Source organism: Durio zibethinus, chromosome 10, assembly GCF_047325235.1.
Source record: "Durio zibethinus cultivar Kanyao isolate XHJ-2024 chromosome 10, ASM4732523v1, whole genome shotgun sequence".
NCBI lineage: Eukaryota > Viridiplantae > Streptophyta > Magnoliopsida > Malvales > Malvaceae > Durio > Durio zibethinus.
In genome coordinates this window covers 1,482,847-1,507,379 of record NC_143171.1, presented here as the reverse complement: position 1 = coordinate 1,507,379, position 24,533 = coordinate 1,482,847, and the positions used below count along the sequence as shown (strand labels likewise).

Below are 24,533 nucleotides of genomic sequence, written 5' to 3'. Positions count from 1 at the left end.
TAAAATAATAATTAAATTTTAATGAAAACAAAATTAAAAATTTCTTTAGATTGTAATAATTACATTATATTAAAAAATAAAGGTCAAAAAAAATAAAAATCCTTAAATTATAATTAAAAAATCCAAATTTTTATTTTTTATATTATAATTAATCAATCCTTTCAATATTTATTTGTATTCAATTAAATTTTTATTTAAATTAAAATATTAATTAATTAATTTTTTTAATTAAAATAAAATTTTATGTAATATTAATAAAATAAATAAAAATTTGTTTCGTTACACAATTAATATATATTAAATAAAATAATTTTTTTATTTTTAAAAAATTTTCTATTTCACTTTCTCTCCAAAATCTTTATAAGAGTTCAATTAATGTAATTCAAAAATTACTTGATTTCATTTTCAATTTTATCCAATTAAAGATTAATTGAACTAAAAAAATTAAAAATTTGATTGATTACAATAAATTATTAAATATAATTTAAAGACATTTTTGACCTTTTAACCAAAAATAAATAAATAAACAAAGTATTTCAGTGAGCTGATTGTTACCATTGCCCCCAGTACAAATCCGTGTCTGCCCACAGTTTAAACCCAATTAAAAGACGGGCTTTTGAGTCGGAACAATGATGAGCACCGACTTAACAACCGCCTCACCAGCGCATCCATAAATTTCCTGCGGCTTCGGTTTTTTCGAGTTATATATCTTCTTGTTACTTGATTTTTCTTTGCATTCCTCTTTCTTGCCCTAAAAGCAATTGTAAGGATTTACTTTCTTACTTTCCCTAAAACATGTCACAAGATTACGAAAATAGTTGCCATGTATGGGATGTGGATTGGCAAACCCCTGAGGATGAGTCATTCCCTTGTGCTACGTTTATCATCAGGCCACCTTCACTTCTGCTGCTTCCTTCAATGAAGACGAAGAAGATGATGATGATGAACCCTGTTTCATGGAACCTGAAACTGAAAGTGTTTTTGTGGAAAAGACGCATGAGGTGAGGGTCGAGCATTTGATGAACAATAACGGCAACGTTTCCTCCAGCGTAAGAGTAAGAGACATGCTTTTCTCCATGGATATTCCCGTTCAAGATTTCATGGTGGAACAAATCCTGGCCTGCGCTCATCGTATGGGGATGACTGAACGGTACAGAAATCGAAAGGTTTTGAGAATGCGTGTGGAAATCGAGGCTGTTGTTAATGAACTACCGGATGAAGACGATGATGATGGTGAGGACGAGGATTTCGATTCCATGAGGAATGATAATGAAACAGAAACGGCAATAATGACTGAGAAGCTGAAGAAAGTTGTGGCTGAAAGGCCAAACAGTTGCTGCCCAACCTGCTTGGAAGATTTCTTGGTGGGTACAGAAGCCACAAGCATGCCATCTTGTTCCCATCTTTTCCATCATTGCTGCATTATGCCTTGGCTATACAAGAAAAACTGTGTCCCTTATGTCGTTCTCAGTTGAAGTAGGACCTGACTGTTAATTCTATGGAACATCCTTTATGTTTTTATTACGTAGTAATATTAACTGATTCAATTAACAATGTATTTAAATATACAATTTGTTTTTTTTTTGTTTAAAGTTGTTAGCAGTAGCCTAGCCTATGCAATTCAAGCACTTTTATAGATTAAATATTACATCAATCTAATTCCTATGTAATCATGTAACATGTGATGGGATATTTCAATCACTTCAGTCAATCAACCCAGAAAGATCAATTTTACACAAAAATAGGGTTGGACACGCCCTACTATATCAATCATTAATACCTAAGCGCAAAAACTATCATACAACAACTTCTAGTCCCAAGCTATTGATTCTCAAATATTTATATCCGAACATTAAAGGATTAATCTATACTAAGAATATTCAAAGAAGGAGGAGGCACCCATACTCGGGTTGCAAGGGTATACCTTATACCAGAAGCCTTTTTCACACAACATTCACTTTCGATCAAACGTGCAGATGCCCTGGCAACTGATACAGAATCATTTAGTTGTGTAATAGCTGCCTTGTCCGATATCCAAAAACTGTAGCAATCGGGAATTAGCAGACAGTTGTAACTAGAATTGGCCGTATGATTGCCCTACACAGGGCAAAGCCAGACATAAGGCAAAGAGAGAGCCAATCAATAAAATTAATGAAAAAAAGGAGAGATACTGATATTAGATGGACCGAGTTATTATAGAGTAAAAAACATTTGGGGCCCCCTTTGGATTCTCCTCTGGTCCTACGAATAGGTAATCATGCCACGGTAACTGTCGCTTTAGTTCCTAAAGATACCATTATAACAACTCATTTGCTTTAAACTCAGCTTTGTAATTACAAAAAACCGCATACCCTGATGTAATGGGCAGATCTTTCAATTACAATCATAAAAATCACTCAAGATAACTGTTTTCTCGAAATCAGAATGAGAAAAACGTGAAGTAGCCATAGATGATAACTTTCATATCAACCTTAATGGAGAGAAAACAGAATCAGGGAACAATACTCTCAAGAAGTCCCATCTTTCAAAGCTAGCTTAACACAAACAATACTATAACAATTTATCTAAAGCTAAAAATAAAATTGCTAATGCTTCACATTTTCAAAAGCACATCTGCTAATTAGTAATACTAATAACATAATGATAAACAACCAATCAAATTGCAACTAACAAAAGGAGAGAAGCTAAGTCGCAATTGGGCATTGAATCCTACAAAATTATATAAAAATAGAACAGTAACAACAAAACCAATAATATCTGATGATTAAAAAGATCAAAATTTTAGCATAAAACAAAGCTTAAAACACTAAATAAGCCTCAAAATCTTAAAAACAACAGGAACCCAGGTCTCAAAACCTTAACTTTGTGAAAAACCACCTGTTTTCCCCGGTCTTAAACCTCTTCTCAAGCTTCTGCTTAGTAACCTTACAAGCAGAGACTTTCTTGTCCTTGCTTTGGAGAGAGTCGACCTTCACCAAATCCTTCAAGTCCAAATCCAGGGTGTAACGCGTAAGCATCACGTGCTGGTAATTCACAAGCTTTCCTTACGGATAACCTTGCTTGGATATTTCTTACTCCCTCCAATCAAGCAGTGACCGTAAGGGCGGTCACGGGTTCCTTAGTCAACGGATTTCACAACCACCACCTTGCGACCGGCGTAGCGGCCCTGGAGGATGATCACGGCCTTGTTTGGCTTCAGGAAGTTCACCATGGCTGCTGCTGCTGCTGCTCCTCTCCGCTTTTCTTTTTCGCTCCGTTGTCTTCCAAAACGCACTGGTAGCTACGTGTTACGAAAAGGAGAATTGGGTTTTTTATTTTTATCAGCCGAACTGAAACCTTGTGATAATTGATGGGCTCCTTCGTTTAGATGATCTTGGGCTCTATGATTTGATCTTTACCGTCCAGTTGTATATAAATATATTCTCTAATTTGAAACGCACATCTTAATCCCAGGGACGAATCTAGCGGTTGGAAATTCTAGAGATAATATTTTTATTTGCCAATTTTTGTATTTGTATTATATTTCTTTTATATAAAATATAAAATTTATTATATCAAATTTATGTCATCATGTTAAATATAAAAAATATTTTTTATTTTTATTAAAATTTTAAATTATATTAATTTTATATTTTTATATTGTCGCATTGTATTTAAATTATCTAATATTAAAAAGATTTAAAATTCTACTTTAGCCCTCCAAGATTTTAATTCTGTAAAATTTTAAATATTATACGTTAAGATGACAAATATGTTCTTCTCTTTTTTTATATTTATCTAGTTATGCAATTTTTATTTTCATTTTGACAAAACTTTTTTTTTCATTTTGCCTCCTCCTAACACTGTTTTTTTTCCTAAAAAGATTTTGAAATGGAGAAGTTCGTAAGTTTAAAAAGCTTTCCTTTTGCAAATAAATTCTTTTATGAAAATATTTGGCTTTATTTGATAAGAAGGAAGAAAAAAATAATACAATGATAAAAATTGAAAATGATAAATAAATTAAACATTTAAAAAATTTAAAGAAAAAATTTAAAACTTAAATTAAAAAAAAGGAATCAAAGAAAAAAAAATAGAAAAGCAAAAGGGGAGGAAAAAGGCTAGTCGATGACAATTTGATTAATTTGAAACGATTAATCATCTATTTTGAATTAAATAAATCAATATCGATCCAATTAAACAAATAAATTAATATTATTGATTTATCTCTAATTAATATCACCCTTTCACTTATTTCGTATTAATCAAATTTGTCAATGATCAACCTTTTCAGTCTTGCTTTTCTTTGGTCTTTTTAACTCTTTTCTTTCATCCTTTCTTTCCCATTCTCTTTCGTGCTGATCAAATTTGTTAATAACCAAGTCTTTCAATCTTATTTCTCCTTGCTCTTTTTAACTATTTTCTTCCATCCTCTCTCCTATCCCCTCTCACTTATTTGTATCGATCAAATTTATCAATGATCAATCCTTTCAATTTCACCTCTTTATGACCCTTTTAACTCTTTTATTCCATCCCCTCTCTCCCTCTTCCTCTTTCATTTATTTCGTGTCGACGCAATTTGTCAATGATCAATAGTTTTACTTTGACACCTCCTATATCCATCCTTTTAGCTCTTTCTTTCGTCATCTTTCTCTCATTATTATTATTATTATTATTTTTATAAAAAAGATCATAATTTAATAATATAAAAAAAATTATAAGTATTTAAATTTAAATTTTAAATTTGTTAGATACTACTTCAATGATTATATAAATCAATTAAATTAAATTTTAAATTTTTTGATTTAATTTTTAAAATAAAAAAGTTAGAGTGGCTTTTGGTCATATATCATGATTTTATTTATTATATTTTTTGTTATGATAGCTTGCTGTTAACTGAGTTAGTGAATGAAACAATTTAATCGAATTAAAGTTAGTGGCAATGGGAATACCTTATAAACTTGAGATTTTAAGTGCAAATATTACTTAGTGTGAATTTAATTATTCAATCATTTTCAGTTTAAAATTAAAAAAAAAAAATTAATTATGTTACTTGAGTTTATGGATTAATTTATTGATTTAATTATTTAATATTTTTGTATATATAAATATAATACTTAATTATTATTGTAATTTCACCGAAATAATAAAAGCTACAATATTTTAACCCTTTTATTACAACGCTTTTTTTTTTTTTTTTTTTTTTCTCTTGTCACGCCGCGCAACTGCGTGCGGTATGAAAATTTGGCTCTAGTTCAGAAAAGGCAAGAAAATAAAGGAAAAAAAACAAAGGGCCACGTACGCACACTCTTCAAGTGGGTGCGCACATTGAATTCCGTGCGCTCACACGGTGCACGTTAGCACTCTTAGAACTTCTCTGTCTTCTCCGCTTCAGATTTCCCCGCGAGACCAGAAACACACAATTTTCTTTTCCATTCTCCAAAATTCCAATTCGGCCACCTATAATTCCGCACAATTCCTCGTTAACATCTAAAAATGGCTCCAGCCACCACCTTGGCGGCGGCTCGGCGTCTCGTTGGCTCCCGGCGCAGAACCGAGGCCCCTCGACGGCGCCCGTCGCCGTCGTCTCCACCGAGGAAGCTGAGACCTATGTCTGAGATAATGGCACGTGCGAAATATGCGGTGGTGGAACGAACTGACTACAGCAACATCATCTGCGAACAATGCGGCTCCGGTGAACGTTCCGACGAGCTCCTCCTTTGTGATAAATGCGATAAAGGCTTCCACATGAAATGCCTTAGACCGATCGTGGCTCGTGTTCCTATTGGATCCTGGCTTTGCCCCAAATGCTCTGGCCATAGGCGAGTAAGAAGTAGGTTTTATTTTATTTTATTTTATTTATTTCTTTTGTTGCCCTTTTCCCCCTTTTTTTTAATCTCTGTGACAAATGTGGGTTTTTTTTTAGGTTTTTCGCAGAAAAAGATAATTGATTTCTTCAGGATTCAGAAGACTGGTGATGGGAAAAACAAATGCACCTCAAATCAAGGTAAAATTTTGTTGAATGCAATGTTTTTGTTGTGATAATTTGCTACTATATTTGCCCTTTTTTTCGTGTAGAATTCCTGTTGATTTGATAATGGCTACCAAAATTGATTTGTAATGATTAATTTTTTACCTTCTTTCAGACTTTGTACAAAATTTTCGATTGGAAATTAGTATGAGGCATTGAAGGGAGAAAAATGCTGAAAATTTAAATAGATGAAATAAGAATATTAAACCCTTGAGGGTGCAGATATGATCATAGGCAATTTAATTAAGAACATTTGATAGTAATGTGAAATTGATAAATGGTTAAAATATAGAAACTATTAGGAATCTTGCACTAATGGTAAAGTTCTGGTTTCCAACTTGTGAAAAGGGCAGAAAATTATGGCAAAATCATATGTTTAAATCGGCTGAAAACTCTTCAAATAGTAATAGTTATTGATTATTGACATTCGACTCATCTGAATTTTTTCTTGTTTATGATTCTATAATGTGACTAAAGCTACTTGTGAGAGGTGAAAAATAATTGTAATAGTTGGTCATAAGTCGTAAGAGGTGGAATATTGCACACTAGGTCCTCTATTAGAAAGCCTGAAAAAACTGCATAACTACAATCACATATTTCCACTATTTGATTTGTTTGCTCTTTTTTTTTTTTCTTTGCAACGTACTGTTTTCATGTTCAAGTTATAATTTGTCCCCACAAGTGTTATTCTGTAATTAGTACCTTTATGCACGCATATCTGAGTTAAAATGCATGATGGGCAGATATTCTGCATATAGGTTGTTTTGATTGAAAATAAGGGGGTAAAATATCACCTAGTTGTAATATTTACTTCACTATTAAATGCCAGACACGCCTTGTGCTGTAGGCATTTTTTCTTACAGCACCAACTGCTATGCTTAAATACTCGTTATATATTTCATGATTTTGCATGTAGAGTGCAAATCTGTAAAGAATATATATCATGGACTAAGGAAAGGAGTTTTGGGAGGGTATCATCATAGAGCACCTCTCACAGTCTTTTCTACAAATTTTCCTTGGCTCATGGGACTATGAATCCCCTTTACTTTTAGTTTCCAGGCTAAATTATCTAATGGTTCATTGATTTGATGGCTCTCAATGCTGATTTCAATTTCCTCTAATTGCTTGTCTCTCAAAGATGATTTTTAGAAAGGTCAGTTGTTGGAAATTCTCTTTCTCCCCCCACTTATTTAATTGTGATTTCTCTTGCAACTATCACAATTCTTCCTTCATCTTCATCTTTTGACAATCTACATGATATTGCAAATGCTCTTAGCAGTGAATTTTATGACTAATATGGTAACATAAAAAGTGAGAATAAAATTCCTAACTTAGGTAAAAAGGAATAAATATTAACAAGTGGAACAGGAATTTTATGTTGTAGCATCTGCAATCATTCTTTCCCCTATAAGTTTTAGATTTTTCCCCATACACTTTGAAGCAGGGGTATTTAGGAATGATGTTTACTCTATTATGTCGAAATAGATTTATAGATTCCAGATTGGATCATTACCTTCGATGAGGGCAGCACCTGAGTGCAGCTTGCAGCTATGAAATATGATATGTCTGTTTCCACGGAATGAATTCCATAATACATATAAAAATTCTGTAAATATTCACATAAATAGGTTTCTTTTGACACAAAATGGCATCTGGAGGGGATATCCTTAAATTCTAAAACTCAAATGTTCATGATCACTTTTTGGTGGATAATATTTAATGAAGCTTCCACTTTAATATTTTCATCATAAATAGTTCTGTTACAGACTATATCATGGTTTGAAAGTATGGAATATATCAACAGATAAAATACTAAGAATTTGAAGAATATTGACTTATATATTTGTGCTTCTTTTAGCATCAATTAATATATTATAAGTAATAAACTAAAAATAGTACTTTCTTGTGTATAAATTGTTAATATTCTGGAATAAAAAACGGAGATTGTGGCACAAGCCAGTAAATACATTAGTGAAACAATATTATTGAAAATTTAATTACCAACATCTTCTGTCAGGGTTCTATTGGAGATATGATAGAAGAGAATCAATAAGAAGTAAAACCAGTTTATTGTTCTAACATTTTAAACCATTAGTAATTCATTACACAAGGCTGGAGTTGGTCACCTGCAGCATATATCAGAGCCTGGATCAATGTTCTTTTTTCTCGCCCAATAAAACATATATAATATTTGGTGAATGGTTTAGCCATTATCACGAGCAATTTGGTGGGCCATTTACTTAATATAGATGAATCTTTTGTATCCACCCAGATTGCTAGATTAACTTGTATCTATGAAGTTATATACATTACTTAATCCATAAATGTTTAAATAAGTTTTTGAATGGATACTAATTGGTTTATTGCTTAAAGGCAAAAAATTTTGCAATAGCAGAATTAAGAGTTTGTCAAGTGGGTTTCCCTTTCATGCACGGGGTACCAATGAGTGGAGCAATAATTAGCAGCATTGTTTTTCAAGTTGATGATGTTAGATGTATAAAGGGAGAACATAGGATAAGGTACATAACAGGGTATTATATGTATGAATTACACTATATTCGTCCTTCACAAGGTGTTATATATATGAATCACACTATATTTATTTTGCATGGGCTTTTTATACATGTTCACCGACTTGCATTCAGTGCTAAGAGCATGAGACAATGTTGCACAAATTGGATCTTGCGAAGCTTTCTTGATGGCCATAATCATGCCCTTAATTGACAAACATAAACTGATTTTTCTTACTTGTTTCTTCTCTCTGGACTTTTAGATACAAGAAAGCGTCGCAAACGTTCTAGATCATTGGTGTTGCTAAAGAAAAGAAGGAGACTCTTGCCATTTATACCATCTGAAGATCCTAACCAACGATTGAAACAAATGGGCACCCTTGCTTCTGCATTAACAGCAATGCAGATGGAATTCAGTGATGATCTAACCTACTTTCCTGGCATGGCCCCTAGATCTGCCAATCAGGCCAAGTTTGAAAATGGTGGCATGCAGGTTTGAATTTCATCAATTGTTTACATTTTAGAAATTTTATTTCTCTTATGTTTCTTATTAGCTGTGGTTTGTTGTTTTTCTCTCAGGTTCTTGCGAAGGAAGATATGGAGACCTGGGAACTCTGCAGAGCAATGTTTAGGAGAGGCGAATGCCCTCCTCTTATAGTAGTTTTTGATTCATGTGAAGGGTACCTTTATTTTGAGATACATTTTACTGTTGTAGTTATATTGCTGAACTGCATATTTAGTGTATTCATTTTAATAATGTGCTGCAGCTATACAGTAGAAGCAGATGCACAGATCAAGGATATGACATTCATTGCAGAATACACAGGAGATGTGGATTATATTAAAAACCGGGAAAATGATGATTGTGATAGCATGATGACCCTTCTTTTAGCAACAGACACATCTAAAAGTCTTGTAATCTGCCCTGATAGACGTGGAAACATTGCTCGCTTTATCAATGGCATTAACAATCATACTGTGTAAGCCTGTATAACCTATCTATTGGTGTCGATACTGCCACAAAAAATTAAATAAACAATATTCTGTTTTACTTAACCCCTCATATAGCATTTACAGACTATTTTCTCTACTTATCTGCATGCGTTATAGAATAGCATAGCCCATGTATCCCATGTGTTTTTCATCATGTAAGATTCACTCGGAATTTAGAATAGTTAGTGCATTTGCTTAAAACATATCGAATTTTTGTGCAGGGAAGGTAAGAAAAAGCAGAATTGTAAATGTGTGAGGTACAGTGTAAATGGTGAATGCAGGGTCCTTTTGGTTGCTACTCGTGATATTGCTAAAGGAGAGAGGCTTTATTATGATTATAATGGACATGAGCATGAATACCCTACCCATCATTTTGTCTGAATATCGACATATCGTACAGATGTTACTAACAATCCTACAGAGCTGGGATGCAATTTTGGATCCTCATAGATCATCATCTCCTTCAGTCATTTCTTTTTAAAATTTTTGCAGCTTATTCATTGTTGGTGGAGAGTCAAAGAAATTTCTTCAAATTCATGCATGGGCCAATTTATTGTAATTTATGATGTAAAGCTGGTCTATTTTGCAGCCATTAGCGAAAGACGGCAGGCAAGAAAATTTTTCCTTGGAATTTAGATGTTCAAGAAATTTATTTATGAAACAGTACCTTCTTCCATTACAGTTCTCTATGAGGGTTTTTAGTTTTACCAATTCCTGTCATTATACAGGTTTTTAAAATATAATTATTCTCTGGACTGCTACAGAGCATTTTCCTGTAATTATTCATCTTTCAGTCATACTCTTCATCTTTATATCACTCCCCCCTTTTTTTCCCAGTGAGAAGAATGTTTCATTTCTGTGGATCACAATGATACAATGCTATAAGAAATAGCTAAGAGCCATGGAGACAACAGGAATGAAGCTATGAAACCAGAAAACAGAAAGTCATGGTGGATCATATTCAAAATGAACACCAAGAAAGATGGTATTGGTGGTTGTCTTGTCTCATCCAATCAGCTTCGGTTGCTTGTGACATTGAAGGTGCTGCCATAGGCACTGTTAGAATTCAACAGAACAAAGTCATTGTGGGCTTTATTGTAGAGCACAGATTTCAGTATAAATTTAGGGGTTTGGCATGTAAATGAAAATTTACAAAGTTTTAGAATTGAAATAGAAAAATTCTATATTAAAAGCAATATGATGATACTCTTCAAAAACAAAAGCAATATGATAATACTATTAAATAATTTGGAATTAGGATCAAATTTACCATTGTACAATGAACTTATTTGTTAAAATTTTTCATTATACTCTAATTTTATTCAATTCATCATTGTACTTTCAATTTTGTTAATTTTTTAACAAAATTATAAAATTGAAATATTTTACGGAATACTGAATAATTTTATCACTACACTTCCATTTTTTTATTTTTAACAAAATTAATGCAATTGATATATTTTAGGAGATAATCTATTAATGAAAATGATAAATTTTCATAAAATTAGTTATTTTTCATTAAAAAAATTAACAAAATTTCAAAAAAGTAACAAAATTCAATGAAATTGAAATACAATGATAAAGTTCAATATATGGATTAAAAGTAGAGGAGCAAATTCAACCTTAATCCCAAGTAATAGTTAGTAGTAACTAATTAGTAGTAAAATTATGTTATGGCAACTAATTATTTTTATTTTTGAATGAGATTATGTTGTACCGATTGCTTCTTAAAAATACTAAAGTTTAAACTCCAAAAAGTCTTCGGCCCAAAAGATCCATAAAAGTCCAATGGCAAAAAAGCCTAAAGCCAAAACCTGAAAATGAGCTTTCGCTGGCTTTGTATTGGGCTAATGAGTCCAGATAAGGCCATCAAAGCGAAGTCAGTGGTGTTTGGACTTGAGCAAGTCCAATCTTAGCATTTCTGAGGGTTTCTGATTAGGGTTTTACATTGCTCTACTTTCTACTTCACACTCTCTCTCTTCGTTTTCTTTCAATTCCCACACCCCCCCCCCCCCCCCAAAAAAAAAAAATCATAATAAAATGACAAAATTCAGGAAGCTTAATCGACCCACGGGTCATCGTATGGCCATGCTCAGGTTCTTCTTTCTCTTCAATATATCACCTATTTTTTCTTTTTTAAGTTATAAATTTGATAGTTTGATTTTTTTTTCTCTTAATTTCATTTTTTTTTTCAATTTCTTTCAATTTTTTTATAAATTGCAGAACAATGGTTTCCCAGTTGGTAAAGCACGAGCGCATTGAAACTACTGTTGCCAAGGTTCTCTCTTTTTAAGGGTGTTCCTGGGGTTTTAATCTTTGTAATTTTTTTTTTCTTTCAAGGCTTTTTCTGTTATTGGGTTTCTTCGAATTCAGTAATCAAATCTGGGTTCTATTTAATTTTCCTTAATTTTATCTAATTTTATGTTTCTTTTAATATATTGGTATTTCATTAAACTTTAAATGAATATGATTGCCTTGTTTCTTATTCATTCCATTGCAGGCGAAGGAAATTCGTAGACTTGCCGATAACATGGTACAACTTGGGAAAGAGGTATTTGCAACCATTTACTTGGTTATTTATGTTACCATTTATGTTTATTTTTATAATTGTTATAATCAATTAGAGCAAGTGTTTCTTTAATATGTTGACATAGGAAAAAACGTGCTTCCTTTCTAATATTGGCATGGATAATCTTTCAGGAGGGTAAAATGAGTGTGGCTCTTTCATTAATTTCTAGGTGATGTGACATTTGTCAAGTTGTGGCTTAATATTCACTTTAGAAAAAATGTAAGTAAATTGTTACTTCTGTGTGGAAGTAATTGATTTTTTTTAACTTTTATGCAACAGAATTTCACTGATTAAGGCAAAGGATTTTAGGTTTGATGCCGATTGTGGGTTTTGTTTATTTTAGAAACCCATTGAGGGTTATAGCTTGGAATTTGTGAACTTTTAACTTTGACTATCTCTAGTTCATGATAGAACATTCGAAGATTACTAAACTCCTATTTTAATTGATATCTAAAAGTTGGACACAATGGGATAGAAGGATGAATGGTGTTGCAAAGGTGTGCTATGTGTGTTCTTATATAAGTATAGGCATCAATCTAATAAATCAAAAGCACTAAGGATTACTTGTCCTGATATTTTGGGGCTAAATATATGGACTTAATATTGACTTTACCAACATGGGAAATTGTTAAAATAGCCTGAGATTCTAATGTGTGCTCAATGTTGATGCTGAAGTTGCCTTTTGGAGGTGGACATTATAGTTTAATTATCTGCTTAAGATTCTCTGAAGCTCTTTTAGCATTAAATTTGAACGTGTCATGATGTAGTTGTTGGCCATATCTTGAATTTTTGAATTGGTCAAGATTGATGAGAATGTATAGAGGGGTGATTGATTATCTTGGTCGGCTTTGTGGTGTTTAAAGTTGTTAAATACTAGAGTAAGTGCATAGAGCCTTTCTTAGTTGTTTTACAAGATATCTATTCATAAGATATCTGAAAATGATGCGGTGGTCATCAGAGGTTGTGGTTTTTAAGTATCTGAAGATGATTCTATGGTGTCTGTGAGAAAATCAATGAAAACCTTTCTTGGATGCTTGTATTATTTGTTAGTTAAAAGTGCAACAAAATGACCAATTCTTTTAACAAATTAATACCTGTCTTTTGCTGACCAATTAATAAACTGGGTGTTGGATACTTAATTTCTTTCTTCGCAGTATTAACTCTGCCGTTATAATGTGGTATGGTTTCTTTTGATTAAATCTCATTTATCAAAATTGTCTTGTTCCCTTTCAAAATTCTTTAAGGGATCACTTTCTGCTGCAAGACATGCTGCTGCTTTTGTGCGAGGGGATGATGTCATTCACTAGCTATTTACGGAACTGGCAAATCGGTACAAGTGAATACTCTACCTGTTTCTTTCTTTGTTATTTACTGTTATGTCATATTGGTTCAATCCTTTGTGTTACAGAGATAGAGCAGGTGGATATTCAAGACTGCTTCGAACTCGCATACGAGTTGGTGATGCTGCTCCAATGGCCTATATAGAGTAAGACTACTATCTATTTTGCTAATTGCAAGTTGTTTGTTGAAAAAGAATGTTGGCCTATTGCCACATTGAAGAGCTCCTCAGGTTGGATGCATTTTGAGATTTGGGATTTTTGAGTTCAAAATATTTGGCAGTGCAGACTAATGTCTGGTGTCAGACATCTAAGATGAGTTGCGCTCTTCATGTACATGAACAGATGTTTTACTTCTGTTATTGTGCTCATGTTTTTTATTCTAAGAAATGAAGTTAACAATCATATTGAACAAATGTTTAGCTGTCCTACTGAAGGCTTGATAGAATTTGCATGTTGATAAATCAAAGACGTGGAACATACATTTTGATAATTTGGTTGCACATTTGGCTAGGTTTATTGACAGAGAAAATGAGCTTAGAGAGTCAAAACCACCAACTCCTCAGCCACCACAGAGACCTCCCCTTGATCCTTGGACAAGATCCCGGCTTAGCAGGCAGTTTGCACCCCCTAAAGAGGAGAAAAGCTCTGAATCTGAGATATAAATCATGAACCCTTATTCTCAGTGTTTTCACCATTTCTTGAGATACAGCATCTGCAAGTTATATCCTGATGTAGCATAGTTTAGCAGACTGGGCAGACTAGCTGTTGTTATAACTTCTTATGTGTTGCCGGTGACTGCTATTTTCTTGGGAGGGTCCTTTAAGCATGGAACAAAGTGTTGCTTTTGTTTTCTTAATATTCATGTGAAATTATTTTAATTGTTATACAAATTAAGTGTATTTTTGGTTCTTAGTGTCTACGGAAACAGTTCAGTGCAATAAGTTGTAGCACTTTGTTTTGTACGAGATTATTGACACCCAAGCAAGAGTGGCAAAAATATTAGTGAGCCAGCCTGGCTCAGGCTCTTATGTCCAGCCACAGTGTGCAACAACTTGAGGAAATCAAAATTGCAAAACAAGGAAACTTTATAGCATGCAAAAGAAAAAAGGAGTGGTGGCACAGCAAGATGTGGGCGGTGACTTGAGGTGCAAGTGAGGAAACTCATCACTTATCGAAATCCTACCCTGCCAAATTAGCCTCTTTTCCAGGCAAGTATTCTCCTATTTGACCCAAAAAAAAGCAATCACTTTTCAATCTACAATTGTCGACTACCTTATTGATGACGATTATTCATTATTATTATCCACCTTAAAATGTTACGTTATGCTGCCTCAAGGTCAAAATATGATTGCATGATACTATTATTTTTATTCAGTTTTTTTTTTTTTTTTCCAACGTTACATTGCTGCTTTCATAATAATAATAATAATAATAAAAAGACACTATTACATCCAGAATATTTGACTCGATTAGTGTATATCTCTCCACTCCACGCCACTTAAAAGTTTTAAAATTTGAATCTCCTTAATTATATCCTGAATATATGTATATATAGAGATCGTTGCTAAAGAAACAAATCTTATTGTATACTACAAATTAGTTGGATTGGTCTCAATTTGAATATATATGTTATTATTCGCCATCATATTTATTTATGTTGTTAGTTGAAATTTAAAATCAGATAATTGGTTGGCTTTATTACTTGAAAAAAACATTGAATCATACATCAAATTTACAATTAAAACATGAAATATGGTGAGGGATGTAGTTAAAAGAAGGTATAAATGTAGTGTCCAAAAATTAAAAACGCTTGTGAAAAAAGCCACAAAGGTACAGCCATTAATTATATATTTATATTTATATTTATATTTATAGGTCATCCGTCCTAGTTTGTAAAGTAAAATATATAGTTGAGATTTGTTTGATGAGTTTAGGTTTGGGGCTTTGCCGTGCATAATACTGTCAGTGGGACTGAGTTATCAATCGGTTCAACCTAGCAAGCAAGCAAGCATTAGCATCGAAATCAAAATGATGAGACAGATACCCAACTTTGAAGTACAGCATTGGTCTTGGTAATTGGAATACAGTCATCGCGGATATAAGGAAGCTAAGCCATCAGCCATTGCTGTCGCTAATTACCCTCCGGTCCATAACTTCCTTTGCTTCAAATACAAAAATACACGCACGTTGTCACATCCCTGTATTCTCATCTCTCCACCATCTATTATTCTTTTTCTCCCAATAAATTCAACAATTATTCCAATCCTAGGTTAAGGTGCTGCAGTTATGTTGGAAATTAATTTCTTTATCAGATAGCACCATAGGTTATCACCTTTTTCGTTTTTTTTTTTTTTTTTTTTTTTTTTTTCTATTGGATCACATTAGATACGTATTATATTTTTTTTAGCACAAAAAATATTATAAATTAAAAATATATGAGAACATATTATAAATGTTTAAATTTGAATTTCATATTTATTAGATGTTAATTTTTAAAAATAATTTCATGAATTAATTAAAATAAATCTTGCATTCAAATACATAATATAAAATCATTTACTATCAAGATAATCTTATTAATTGAGTGAATTTACAATTATTTTTAGACTACTATTTGGAAGACCAAAGGGTATTGTAAAATATTAGATTACTAGTTTTTTTAATCCGTACAATGTATGAGAATTTTTATTAAATTTTTTATAATTTTAAATTTATTTTTTAATTATTTATCTAATATATAAGCATATATTTATAAATACTAAGTTACAATTAAATGATAATTTATACATAATATATTATAAATGATATTGTTCATCTAAAAGAAGTCTAAAATTTTGTAAATTTTCAAGAATTATAAAAATTTTTTTCATTAAAAATTATTAATTTTGTTATAATCATTTGCTTTTTATTAGTTCTTATTTTTTACATACTTCAAGCAATTATTACACAAATATAGTGGGCTAACAATTATTTCTATATATGTCAATAAAATAAAGTAATTTTTTAGATAAAAGGGAAACAATAATTCTTCATGTTATGCTTAAAAACTTTTTTTTGAAATATTTTTTATTTTTAATTATTTTTAACATAATTGATAATATTTTTTGTGAGTTCGATATAGTAGTGATCATTATTCTTCTCATATTATCCATTGTAGACAAAGAAATTTAATAATAAAAAGTATAGCAAAAAGAAATAAAAAATATTAATTTACATATTAATTTGTCAAGATTAAATATATACAATAATAAAAGAAAATATGTTAATAAATTAATAGAGAATAAAAACATTGAAGAAATGAATAAAACAAAAAATATATATAATACAAAAAGTTAATTATAATCAATCTAAGCAAAATTAAAAAAAGGTTGTGGAATAAAGAGAAACAAATAAATTAACCATATATGTAATATAAAAATATTTGAATTAGAACATAAATAAAGCATTATATTTGTTTTCAAAGCAAAAGCATACTTTTATCTAACTTTTTTATCAACATTCAAATATCTCATATTTTCATATAAAGATTTAAGCTTTTATTACTTTAAAAATACATGTTTTCTAGTCAATAATTCATTAACTTATTTAAAAGTATTAAATTTAAATAATCTATTAAATAATTTTCAATTTTTGATAGATTTTGATTTAAATTTAAATAATTATCTAAAAATATTAAATTTAAATAATTTGTTAAATAAAATTATTTGACAGAAAATAAAATTTTATTAAGTATATATATATATATTTAAAACTATCATTAAATTTAAAAAGAAAAGATAAATTATGATTTAATATATTTGAATTCAAATCTTATGCAAAAATTTCAATCTTAGATAAATGTTAATTTCAATTTAAATAATTACCCAAAATATTCAATTTAAATAATTTATTAAAAGAAATTTATGTGATAAATAAAATAATATAAATATTATCTTATGTATCATTAAAAGAGATTATCCACCTAGCCAGGCATCCATATAAATAATTTTGATCATATAATCTTGTATGTTGTAAAATAATATGTATAGTAGATTATTTGAGAATAGTTTTTGCATTGCATGGGATACGTAGCGATGGGTGCAAGGTTTCCATCATACAAACAAGTCCCACCTTCTTTATCTCAACGCACAAGTTTGTGGTTATCATTTGGCCTTTTGGTGCGTCGTTGCCATTTTTTGTTCAGCTTAAAACTTAAAAAAGATATCTTATCGGCATCATTATCTTCAATAATAATGCCTTTTAATCAACTCATTCTACAACATATATTTGTTTTACATTTGGGCATTTTCTCCAAATTATATATGGGACAATGCATGCTTCACTTAATTATAATTTATATGCTAATCTTTTGTTTCAATTATTTATCATAAGTTTGTTTTGATAAAATAATTAATCATACTTTTGACTAAGTATTTAATTGTGTGTGTTTGGTGAAATATAGTTGTTGAAGGGACCCTTAAACCTATATGTTTTCCCCATTATTCATATGACTTTTGCAGTAAGAAGATGGAAGATCAAAACAGTAATAGAATTCATTAAAACTTAGTTAATATTGTTATCCACGACACCAACCTCTGATTTTCCAAAAAGATTAACGAAAACAGAACTGAAAGAAATGTGTTACAAAAATTGTCTTGTCTTGTCTTGTCTTGTGAGGTAAATAATTAAAAGTGAACTTAATAACTATTTTTTTTTTTTTAAAGGATTGAATTGACACTCACGTTTGGGGTTGAATTTTAAGAAGCTTCCATTAGTTTTTTTTTTGCTTAATTAAGTGAGATTGGGACATTTGATCATCTTTTCTCTTAATCCAAATTACTTCTATCATCAACCCATCTAGTTACTTTCATTAACCTAATCTGTCAACTACTCTTAAAACATGACAAACATTTCTTTTATATCACTTTTTGTTTTTCTGTTTTTAACTGCAGGATCAAGAACATATACAATTTGCCAGAAATCATTTCAGCACCGATAACTTAGTTAATGGCACAACAAAAAAATTAATGACTTGATGTAATATCTTTTGGTGGCACTGTCAATTAGAGATTTCAACAATCATCATAGGGAATCAAATTGGGAGGACCTTATAGGCTTTAATTAGTATAATTTAAATGAAATATATTAAAAAAAATGAAAGAGAATTATCCTTTAGTATCCATCTAAATTAGTAAAGAAGTGCATGATGGATGCGTAAGTAGTTATGGTGTAGCCCCACGATGAAATTTGTAAAAAGTAAAGGTTTATAAACTAATAAATAGTAGAATTATGAAATATATATACATATAAAAAAAAGTTGGTAAGAAGTCAAATTAAAATGATATTAAAAACTGAAGTAAATAATATAAAAATTCAAATAGACGTTACTCTATTATATTGCCTCCATTGATTTGTCTAGTTTTCAGGGCTAGCCTCCCCTCCATCTTTCTGTCAACACGAAAGACACAAAGATCAGAGGTTTAGTTTTTGCTCTCTCTCTCTGATCTCTAAAACATTGGTTTTGACTGTTTACTTGATTCTGGTGGGAATTCTTGGTTTACTTGATTAAGTACATGATTGCTTTCTTTTTGCAAAGTTGCTCATTGCAAGAAAAAAAAAAAAACCTCCCTTTGTTTTATGCAATTCTTCTTCAAGTTCTTTGGAATCCTTTCATAAAGAAGTTGATTAGTATGATTTATCCAAAGCAAAATAAAAGAAGTTGATTGGTATTTTAGTGCTTTATTAAAATGATTTTCTTAATCATTTCCCTTCATTATATCACTTTTTAATTGGTCCTTAGAGAATCATTATGTTGGTTTCTGTAGCTTTGATACCTTATGTTTTCGTTGTTTTTGTCTCTCAACTTTATGGATTTTCTTTTCTTTTTGCTATGGTCTTTTGTCAGAGGCTTTCCCCATAGACTAGGACCTAATTGCTTTTTTTTTTCGATTTCTGTGTGGATCAGATGTTGCATGCATGCCCCTGTTGCTAAAAGCTTAATTAGAAATGAGAGGAGTTATGGGAAACTTACCTGGTTCTGTCGAGACTAGACATCGATTATCTGCGTCAATGTGAGTTCCATCTTTCATTGGCATCTTTCTAATTGTTACTTAAATTTAAATCGCAATTACAGTTTCAGTATTGACACTTTCCTTAGTTTTTAGATCATTACAAGTAAGGCCAAATTAAAATATTTTTTAGAGGAATTCATTACCGAATTTTTCCTGGAAAACCCTTTTTGTTATAATGTGTATTCATAGCTTGTACTATGATTTGAGTGGACTGACTAACCAAAGAGCCTTGAGTTTGATATTTAATTCAGCAGTCTTAGCTTCTCCTCAGGTTACTGGTTATTGGGTCTTTCTTAGCACCAAAACTGGTTGTTAATCTTAGTTTCTTATGAATTAGGCAAGTATCTGGTTATTAGTAAAACCAGCAACTTCTGTTTCTAATGGTTGACCAACCGGACGAGGCTGCTTTTAACCATGCGGTTTTCTTCTTGATGTGACAAACCAATTTTGGTCAGAAAAGATTTCCGCTGAGCTACAAATGCCGAAATCACTGCTAATATTTACATTACAGAAGAGGTCTCCAAAGACATTGCTTCAGCTTTGCAAGATAATGATATGTGAACTTAGATCTTAGCTTTAGTTGCAACTCATGTTTTAAATATAAATCTTCCAGTTTACCTGCAATTTTTATTAATGTTGAGGTTGTTGAAGACCAACCTTTGAGAGATTTAAATTTATTTTGCTCAATGAAGGAATAATTTAAGCTTCTCAACTAGAATGTTTTCATTGCATTGATACTTGAAATTAATTAAAATAGGCCTGGCCTGGAGTCTGGAGTAAAATTAACCATGTGGTCTGGCTATCAGAAATGCAGGTGGCCTAATTGTCAGTATTCATCCTTATTCAATGTATGAATTAGAATCTCCACTGGGACATTTGGATGCTTTAGGTCTGAAAATAACTCCAACTAATTACCGTGATTATGTTCATGTCCCCCATTAGCATGTTTAATAGGCTTAGGATAAAATTATGAGCCCAAATTGACTTAAAGAGAGCCTCTCTAGCTAGACTTGATCTTCTATTCAAGCCCTTCACATCCTTTCTTAATTCAGGGATTAAAAAATAAACGTATGTAATCTTTCCCCGGGTAGGAGGGAGTAATATGAGTGGAACCTAAGATTTTTATTGGCTTTAACTCACTGGTGTATCCTTTTAAGCCACTGTTTCTTAGATGGTATGTTAACTTTAGGCTCACGTTTGAGTTACATTCTATTTTTTTTTTTTTTTTTTTCAAGGTTTTCGTTGGATCTTTTGGACTCAATAAAACGGGACATGGTTTGTTTTTACGATGGTGATCAGGGACATTAATTTTGTCTTAAACTTGAAAGATAAAACTTCAATTATTTCCATAAGTCATATCTGAAAGATTGAAAATAAGAAGCCACCAATAGAAGATTTCAGTCTACTACATATAAACAATATGCACTGAAAGCATACCCATTGATTTAAGCTGATTTATGCTGATTTTTTTTCCCCCAATTCTACACTCATTGCAGTGAGGCCATATACAAAAGAAGGTTAAGTAAAATTAAAGTAAAAGGTGTTGAGAAGCCTCTCCACATCCCAATCCAAGATCGAAACTCATGCTGCAAATATCCTCTGCTGAAACTAGTCTTGGTTGTTATTGTATGTGGCACTTTTCTAACGCTTTTGTACTCTCCAGAGGTCTATAACCATGACCATCTATCAGGCAAAAGTTCTCGGTATGTGTCTCTTATATACTTTCATACTTTTTGCTACCAAAATGGCTGAATCGAATTTCCCAATTCCTTGATTTTAAGGAAGTTATAGAAGCTGGGTATATGCAATCAAAAGCACTGGTTTGCCTCCTACTTTTTGCTCTAATTGTTTAAGCATGCATTACCTCTAATTTGATGATTCATGCACATCGTGATGCATGTGTACTTGTCTTGACTCTTGATGGTTAACCTCTTTTCATAAATACAAGCTGAGTTCTGTTCTGTATTAAAGAGATTTTCACACCTTGTCAAACCTTCAAAACTAGAAAGAAACACATGGTAATCAATCCAACTTGACACCCTTCCGGTATCTTTGACTGCTAAAGGTAACTAGCCCTTGCTTTATTCAAGACTAGGTTTGAGATCATAATTCAAGAATTATTATTATTATTATTATTATTATTATTATTTTCCAAGGAACGTTTGTAAGCTGCTAGTAAGTAGTCCTTTTTATCATGCTTGTATGAGGGGAGGTTTGAGAGTTTGGAAAGTTTAGGCCTTCTGTTTCTAATTCAAGCCTATATTGTTCTAAAATAAAGGTTTCTTGAAACTATAGAGTAGACAACTGACATTCAATAGTTGATTCTCTAGGCCCCTCTAAATGCCTGAAAACATATTTTCTTTTTCTAGTTAGTATATTGGTCCCCCGGTGTCTCTTTCAGTAACTTACAGTATCCAAGTAAATTGTGAATGCATTTTAGCAAATCAAAACAGGACATTTTAGGAAATCAAATAGTGAAGCAATGATTAATGAAAGGTATACTCCATGCAGGCGAAAATTTATGAACAGGTGGATATGGGGAGAACCAGATTTTCGATATGTATCAGATGTAGATACCAATTGGGATGATGTCATGAAAGTTATTGAGAAGATGGGACAACAGAATGACTACCAGGGAATTGGACTTCTGAACTTCAATACTACCGAAGTCATCCACTGGAAACACCTCATACCTGACGCCAACCATAATGTTCTACACTTGGAACATGCTGACATGAATGTAACCTGGGATTCCTTATATCCGGAATGGATTGATGAGGAGCAAGAAGAAGATGTCCCGGTTTGCCCGTCTCTACCTAAGCTTGAAGTCCCGGGAAAACGTCTTGATCTGATTGCTGTCAAGCTTCCTTGTAGAAATGAGGGGAATTGGTCAAGGGATGTAGCTCGGCTGCATTTGCAGCTGGCGGCTGCCAGTCTTGCAACCTCCGCCAAGGGCTTTTATCAGGTTCATGTGCTTTTTGTTTCGAAGTGCTTTCCTATTCCAAATATGTTCACTTGCAAAGAACTTGTGGCACGTGAAAAGAACGTCTGGTTATATAAACCAGACTTGAATGTGTTGAGAGAAAAGCTCCAGCTTCCAGCAGGGTCTTGTGAACTTGCACTTCCTCTTGGGGTCAAAGGTCAGTTCTAATCCAATTTTTACATGCATGCCCCCAAACTTCTGATTGCTTTCTTCTGTGGGAATTCTAGCCTTCAGGTTAGCACTATCTCTGAAGTAAATTTAGAACATTTCTTCATTTTATAACCCGACACGTTGAAGAAGGAAAAATTATTGTCATTATTTTCATTTTCGTCTTTCTCAAACTAGATAATATATCTATCATCATTCCTCTGAATCAAGATCAAGAGTGTACATTTTCCCCTGATCATAAACACAACATGCTAATGAACCATAAATGCATGCCCTTAAGATTTAACAGGAGGTTAGCTGCGGTTGAGTTAATGCTTCTTTCTTTTAAAAAATTAATAACCAAATAAATTTTCTGCTTTATTATTGTTATTGTCATCTAAGTTAGCTAGTTTTCTGTCATAATTTTTCAAACAATTACCTCATCCTACTCGAGTTATATCTCCACTAATTTAAAATGTTATACAATTACTCGAATTTACAGATTCTTTATGTTTCATCACTGTATATAGTAGTTTAAAAAAGGCTAATACAGTATGTTAAATACAGAGCCAATATATTCAGGGAACGCATCTCGAGAAGCATATGCAACAATTCTGCATTCAGCTCATGTATATGTATGTGGAGCTATAGCTGCTGCTCAAAGCATCCGCTTGTCTGGCTCCACCCGCGACCTTGTGATACTTGTAGATGAGGCAATCAGTGTTTATCATAGGAGTGGACTTGAGGCAGCTGGATGGAAAGTCAGGACTATTCAAAGGATCAGGAATCCTAAAGCTGAAAAGGATGCTTACAATGAATGGAACTACAGCAAGTTCCGCTTATGGCAGCTGACAGACTATGAGAAGATCATATTCATTGATGCAGATCTGCTTATACTTCGAAACATTGATTTCTTATTCGGGATGCCCGAAATATCAGCTACAGGAAATAATGGCACACTCTTTAACTCCGGTGTGATGGTGATTGAGCCTTCAAATTGCGCCTTCCAGCTATTGATGGAACACATTGATGTGTTTGAGTCTTATAATGGTGGGGATCAGGGATACTTAAACGAGATTTTCACATGGTGGCACCGGATTCCACGGCACATGAACTTTCTGAAGCATTTTTGGATTGGTGATGAAGAAGAGGTTAAGCAAAAGAAAACTCGCCTTTTCGGTGCTGAACCTCCAATACTTTATGCACTTCACTACCTAGGGATAAAGCCATGGTTGTGCTACAAGGACTATGATTGCAATTGGAATGTAGATATAATGCTAGAGTTTGCCAGTGATGTGGCCCATGAAAGGTGGTGGAAAGTCCATGATGCAATGCCAGAGCAATTACACCAGTTCTGCATGTTAAGGTCAAAGCAAAAGGCACAATTAGAATTTGACAGAAGGGAAGCTGAGAAGGCAAATTTCAGTGATGGTCACTGGAGAATCAAAGTTCAGGACAAGCGTTTAAAGAAGTGTATCGACAATGTATGTTCCTGGAAGAGTATGCTAAAACACTGGGGTGAGAGTAACTGGACTGATGATGAATATTTTGTTCCAACACCTCCTGCTATCAACACGGCGTCTCTCTCAGGCTTGTGACTTGATGCCTTGTTTATGTAAATTATCACACACAGTTCTATAAGTGGGTTCACTTTTCTTTTCATTCATTCATAAAGTTTGTTTTAGATCCATTGTGTAGGGGAAAAAGTACCTTTTTTGATTTTTCACCGGCTCTTTAATTAAACTTGGTCATCTGTTCAGTCAATCAAACTGATACATACATGGGTTTAATTAATAGGATGGTTTTATATCCAATTTGGTCTTAAATCTGTAAATCATTCTGAATATTAGTTGGCTATATGTAAAAAAATAAGAAAAAGTTGTAATTTGAAAATGTTATCCCTTTCTTTGCCCTTATTCTTAATTGCGGAAAAT

The 24,533-nt window shown here is 32.3% G+C and overlaps 5 protein-coding genes across 15 annotated transcripts; 4 read left to right on the top strand and 1 right to left on the bottom strand.

The window, feature by feature from the left end:
- The first annotated feature begins 795 nt into the window (after positions 1 to 795).
- Positions 796 to 1,475, top strand: LOC111292459 (uncharacterized). Its single transcript, XM_022884861.2, has 2 exons — positions 796 to 825; positions 891 to 1,475. Exons 1-2 carry the CDS (start codon positions 796 to 798, stop codon positions 1,473 to 1,475), a joined length of 615 nt encoding a protein of 204 aa, XP_022740596.2.
- Positions 1,476 to 1,571: 96 nt separating this feature from the next.
- Positions 1,572 to 3,396, bottom strand: LOC111293081 (uncharacterized). The gene is made up of 2 exons (XM_089766327.1): positions 2,878 to 3,396; positions 1,572 to 2,041 (listed from the first exon to the last, which is right to left on the bottom strand). Exons 1-2 carry the CDS (start codon positions 3,015 to 3,017, stop codon positions 1,861 to 1,863), a joined length of 321 nt encoding a protein of 106 aa, XP_089622453.1. The 5' UTR covers positions 3,018 to 3,396; the 3' UTR covers positions 1,572 to 1,860.
- A 1,804-nt stretch (positions 3,397 to 5,200) lies between these two features.
- ATXR5 (TRITHORAX-RELATED PROTEIN 5) lies at positions 5,201 to 10,708 on the top strand. 4 transcript variants are annotated; one of them, XR_016345493.1, is made up of 7 exons: positions 5,206 to 5,809; positions 5,903 to 5,983; positions 8,781 to 9,010; positions 9,097 to 9,197; positions 9,285 to 9,497; positions 10,003 to 10,119; positions 10,348 to 10,708. XR_016345493.1 is itself a non-coding variant. In XM_022885757.2 (6 exons), the coding sequence occupies exons 1-6, from the start codon at positions 5,473 to 5,475 to the stop codon at positions 10,067 to 10,069; spliced, it is 1,029 nt and encodes a 342-aa protein (XP_022741492.1). In that variant the 5' UTR covers positions 5,207 to 5,472; the 3' UTR covers positions 10,070 to 10,289. The 4 variants fall into 4 exon arrangements, 3 of the variants coding, with proteins under 3 accessions (XP_022741489.1, XP_022741492.1, XP_022741490.1); XM_022885757.2 differs by lacking the exon at positions 10,348 to 10,708 and having other exon boundaries at positions 5,207 to 5,809; positions 10,003 to 10,289; XM_022885755.2 differs by lacking the exon at positions 10,348 to 10,708 and having other exon boundaries at positions 5,208 to 5,809; positions 9,732 to 10,289.
- A 752-nt stretch (positions 10,709 to 11,460) lies between these two features.
- Positions 11,461 to 14,336, top strand: LOC111292061 (uncharacterized). Of its 6 annotated transcripts, XR_016345492.1 has the most exons (7): positions 11,461 to 11,606; positions 11,734 to 11,788; positions 12,011 to 12,061; positions 12,211 to 12,298; positions 13,324 to 13,409; positions 13,488 to 13,565; positions 13,931 to 14,336. XR_016345492.1 is itself a non-coding variant. In XM_089766322.1 (6 exons), exons 5-6 carry the CDS (start codon positions 13,456 to 13,458, stop codon positions 14,079 to 14,081), a joined length of 261 nt encoding a protein of 86 aa, XP_089622448.1. In that variant the 5' UTR covers positions 11,461 to 11,606; positions 11,734 to 11,788; positions 12,011 to 12,061; positions 12,211 to 12,298; positions 13,324 to 13,455; the 3' UTR covers positions 14,082 to 14,336. The 6 variants fall into 6 exon arrangements, 5 of the variants coding, with proteins under 5 accessions (XP_089622448.1, XP_089622449.1, XP_089622452.1 ...); XM_089766322.1 differs by having other exon boundaries at positions 13,324 to 13,565; XM_089766326.1 differs by lacking the exon at positions 12,211 to 12,298 and having other exon boundaries at positions 11,467 to 11,606.
- A 4,428-nt stretch (positions 14,337 to 18,764) lies between these two features.
- On the top strand, positions 18,765 to 24,506 carry LOC111292585 (UDP-glucuronate:xylan alpha-glucuronosyltransferase 1-like). Of its 3 annotated transcripts, none has more exons than XM_089767250.1 (5): positions 18,765 to 18,876; positions 19,364 to 19,469; positions 20,966 to 21,172; positions 21,981 to 22,609; positions 23,182 to 24,506. In XM_089767250.1, exons 2-5 carry the CDS (start codon positions 19,405 to 19,407, stop codon positions 24,195 to 24,197), a joined length of 1,917 nt encoding a protein of 638 aa, XP_089623376.1. In that variant the 5' UTR covers positions 18,765 to 18,876; positions 19,364 to 19,404; the 3' UTR covers positions 24,198 to 24,506. The 3 variants fall into 3 exon arrangements, with proteins under 3 accessions (XP_089623376.1, XP_089623374.1, XP_089623375.1); XM_089767248.1 differs by having other exon boundaries at positions 23,167 to 24,506; XM_089767249.1 differs by lacking the exon at positions 18,765 to 18,876 and adding an exon at positions 19,001 to 19,124 and having other exon boundaries at positions 23,167 to 24,506.
- The last annotated feature ends 27 nt before the right edge of the window (positions 24,507 to 24,533 follow it).

Coding starts and splice junctions, on each gene's coding strand:
- LOC111292459 (XM_022884861.2), top strand. CDS start 796: ATGTCACAAGATTACGAAAATAGTTGCCAT. Junction 826..890: donor ATTACGAAAATAGTTGCCAT/GTATGGGATGTG, acceptor GTTTATCATCAG/GCCACCTTCACTTCTGCTGC.
- LOC111293081 (XM_089766327.1), bottom strand. CDS start 3,017: ATGCTTACGCGTTACACCCTGGATTTGGACTTGAAGGATTTGGTGAAG. Junction 2,042..2,877: donor TTTAAGACCGGGGAAAACAG/GTGGTTTTTCAC, acceptor CGATTGCTACAG/TTTTTGGATATCGGACAAGG.
- ATXR5 (XM_022885754.2), top strand. CDS start 5,473: ATGGCTCCAGCCACCACCTTGGCGGCGGCTCGGCGTCTCGTTGGCTCC. Junction 5,984..8,780: donor CAAATGCACCTCAAATCAAG/GTAAAATTTTGT, acceptor CTGGACTTTTAG/ATACAAGAAAGCGTCGCAAA. Junction 9,011..9,096: donor TTGAAAATGGTGGCATGCAG/GTTTGAATTTCA, acceptor TTTTTCTCTCAG/GTTCTTGCGAAGGAAGATAT.
- LOC111292061 (XM_089766323.1), top strand. CDS start 13,456: ATGTCATATTGGTTCAATCCTTTGTGTTACAGAGATAGAGCAGGTGGA. Junction 13,566..13,930: donor GCTCCAATGGCCTATATAGA/GTAAGACTACTA, acceptor ACATTTGGCTAG/GTTTATTGACAGAGAAAATG.
- LOC111292585 (XM_089767248.1), top strand. CDS start 19,405: ATGAGAGGAGTTATGGGAAACTTACCTGGTTCTGTCGAGACTAGACAT. Junction 19,470..20,965: donor CATCGATTATCTGCGTCAAT/GTGAGTTCCATC, acceptor CACTCATTGCAG/TGAGGCCATATACAAAAGAA. Junction 22,610..23,166: donor ACTTCCTCTTGGGGTCAAAG/GTCAGTTCTAAT, acceptor TGTTAAATACAG/AGCCAATATATTCAGGGAAC.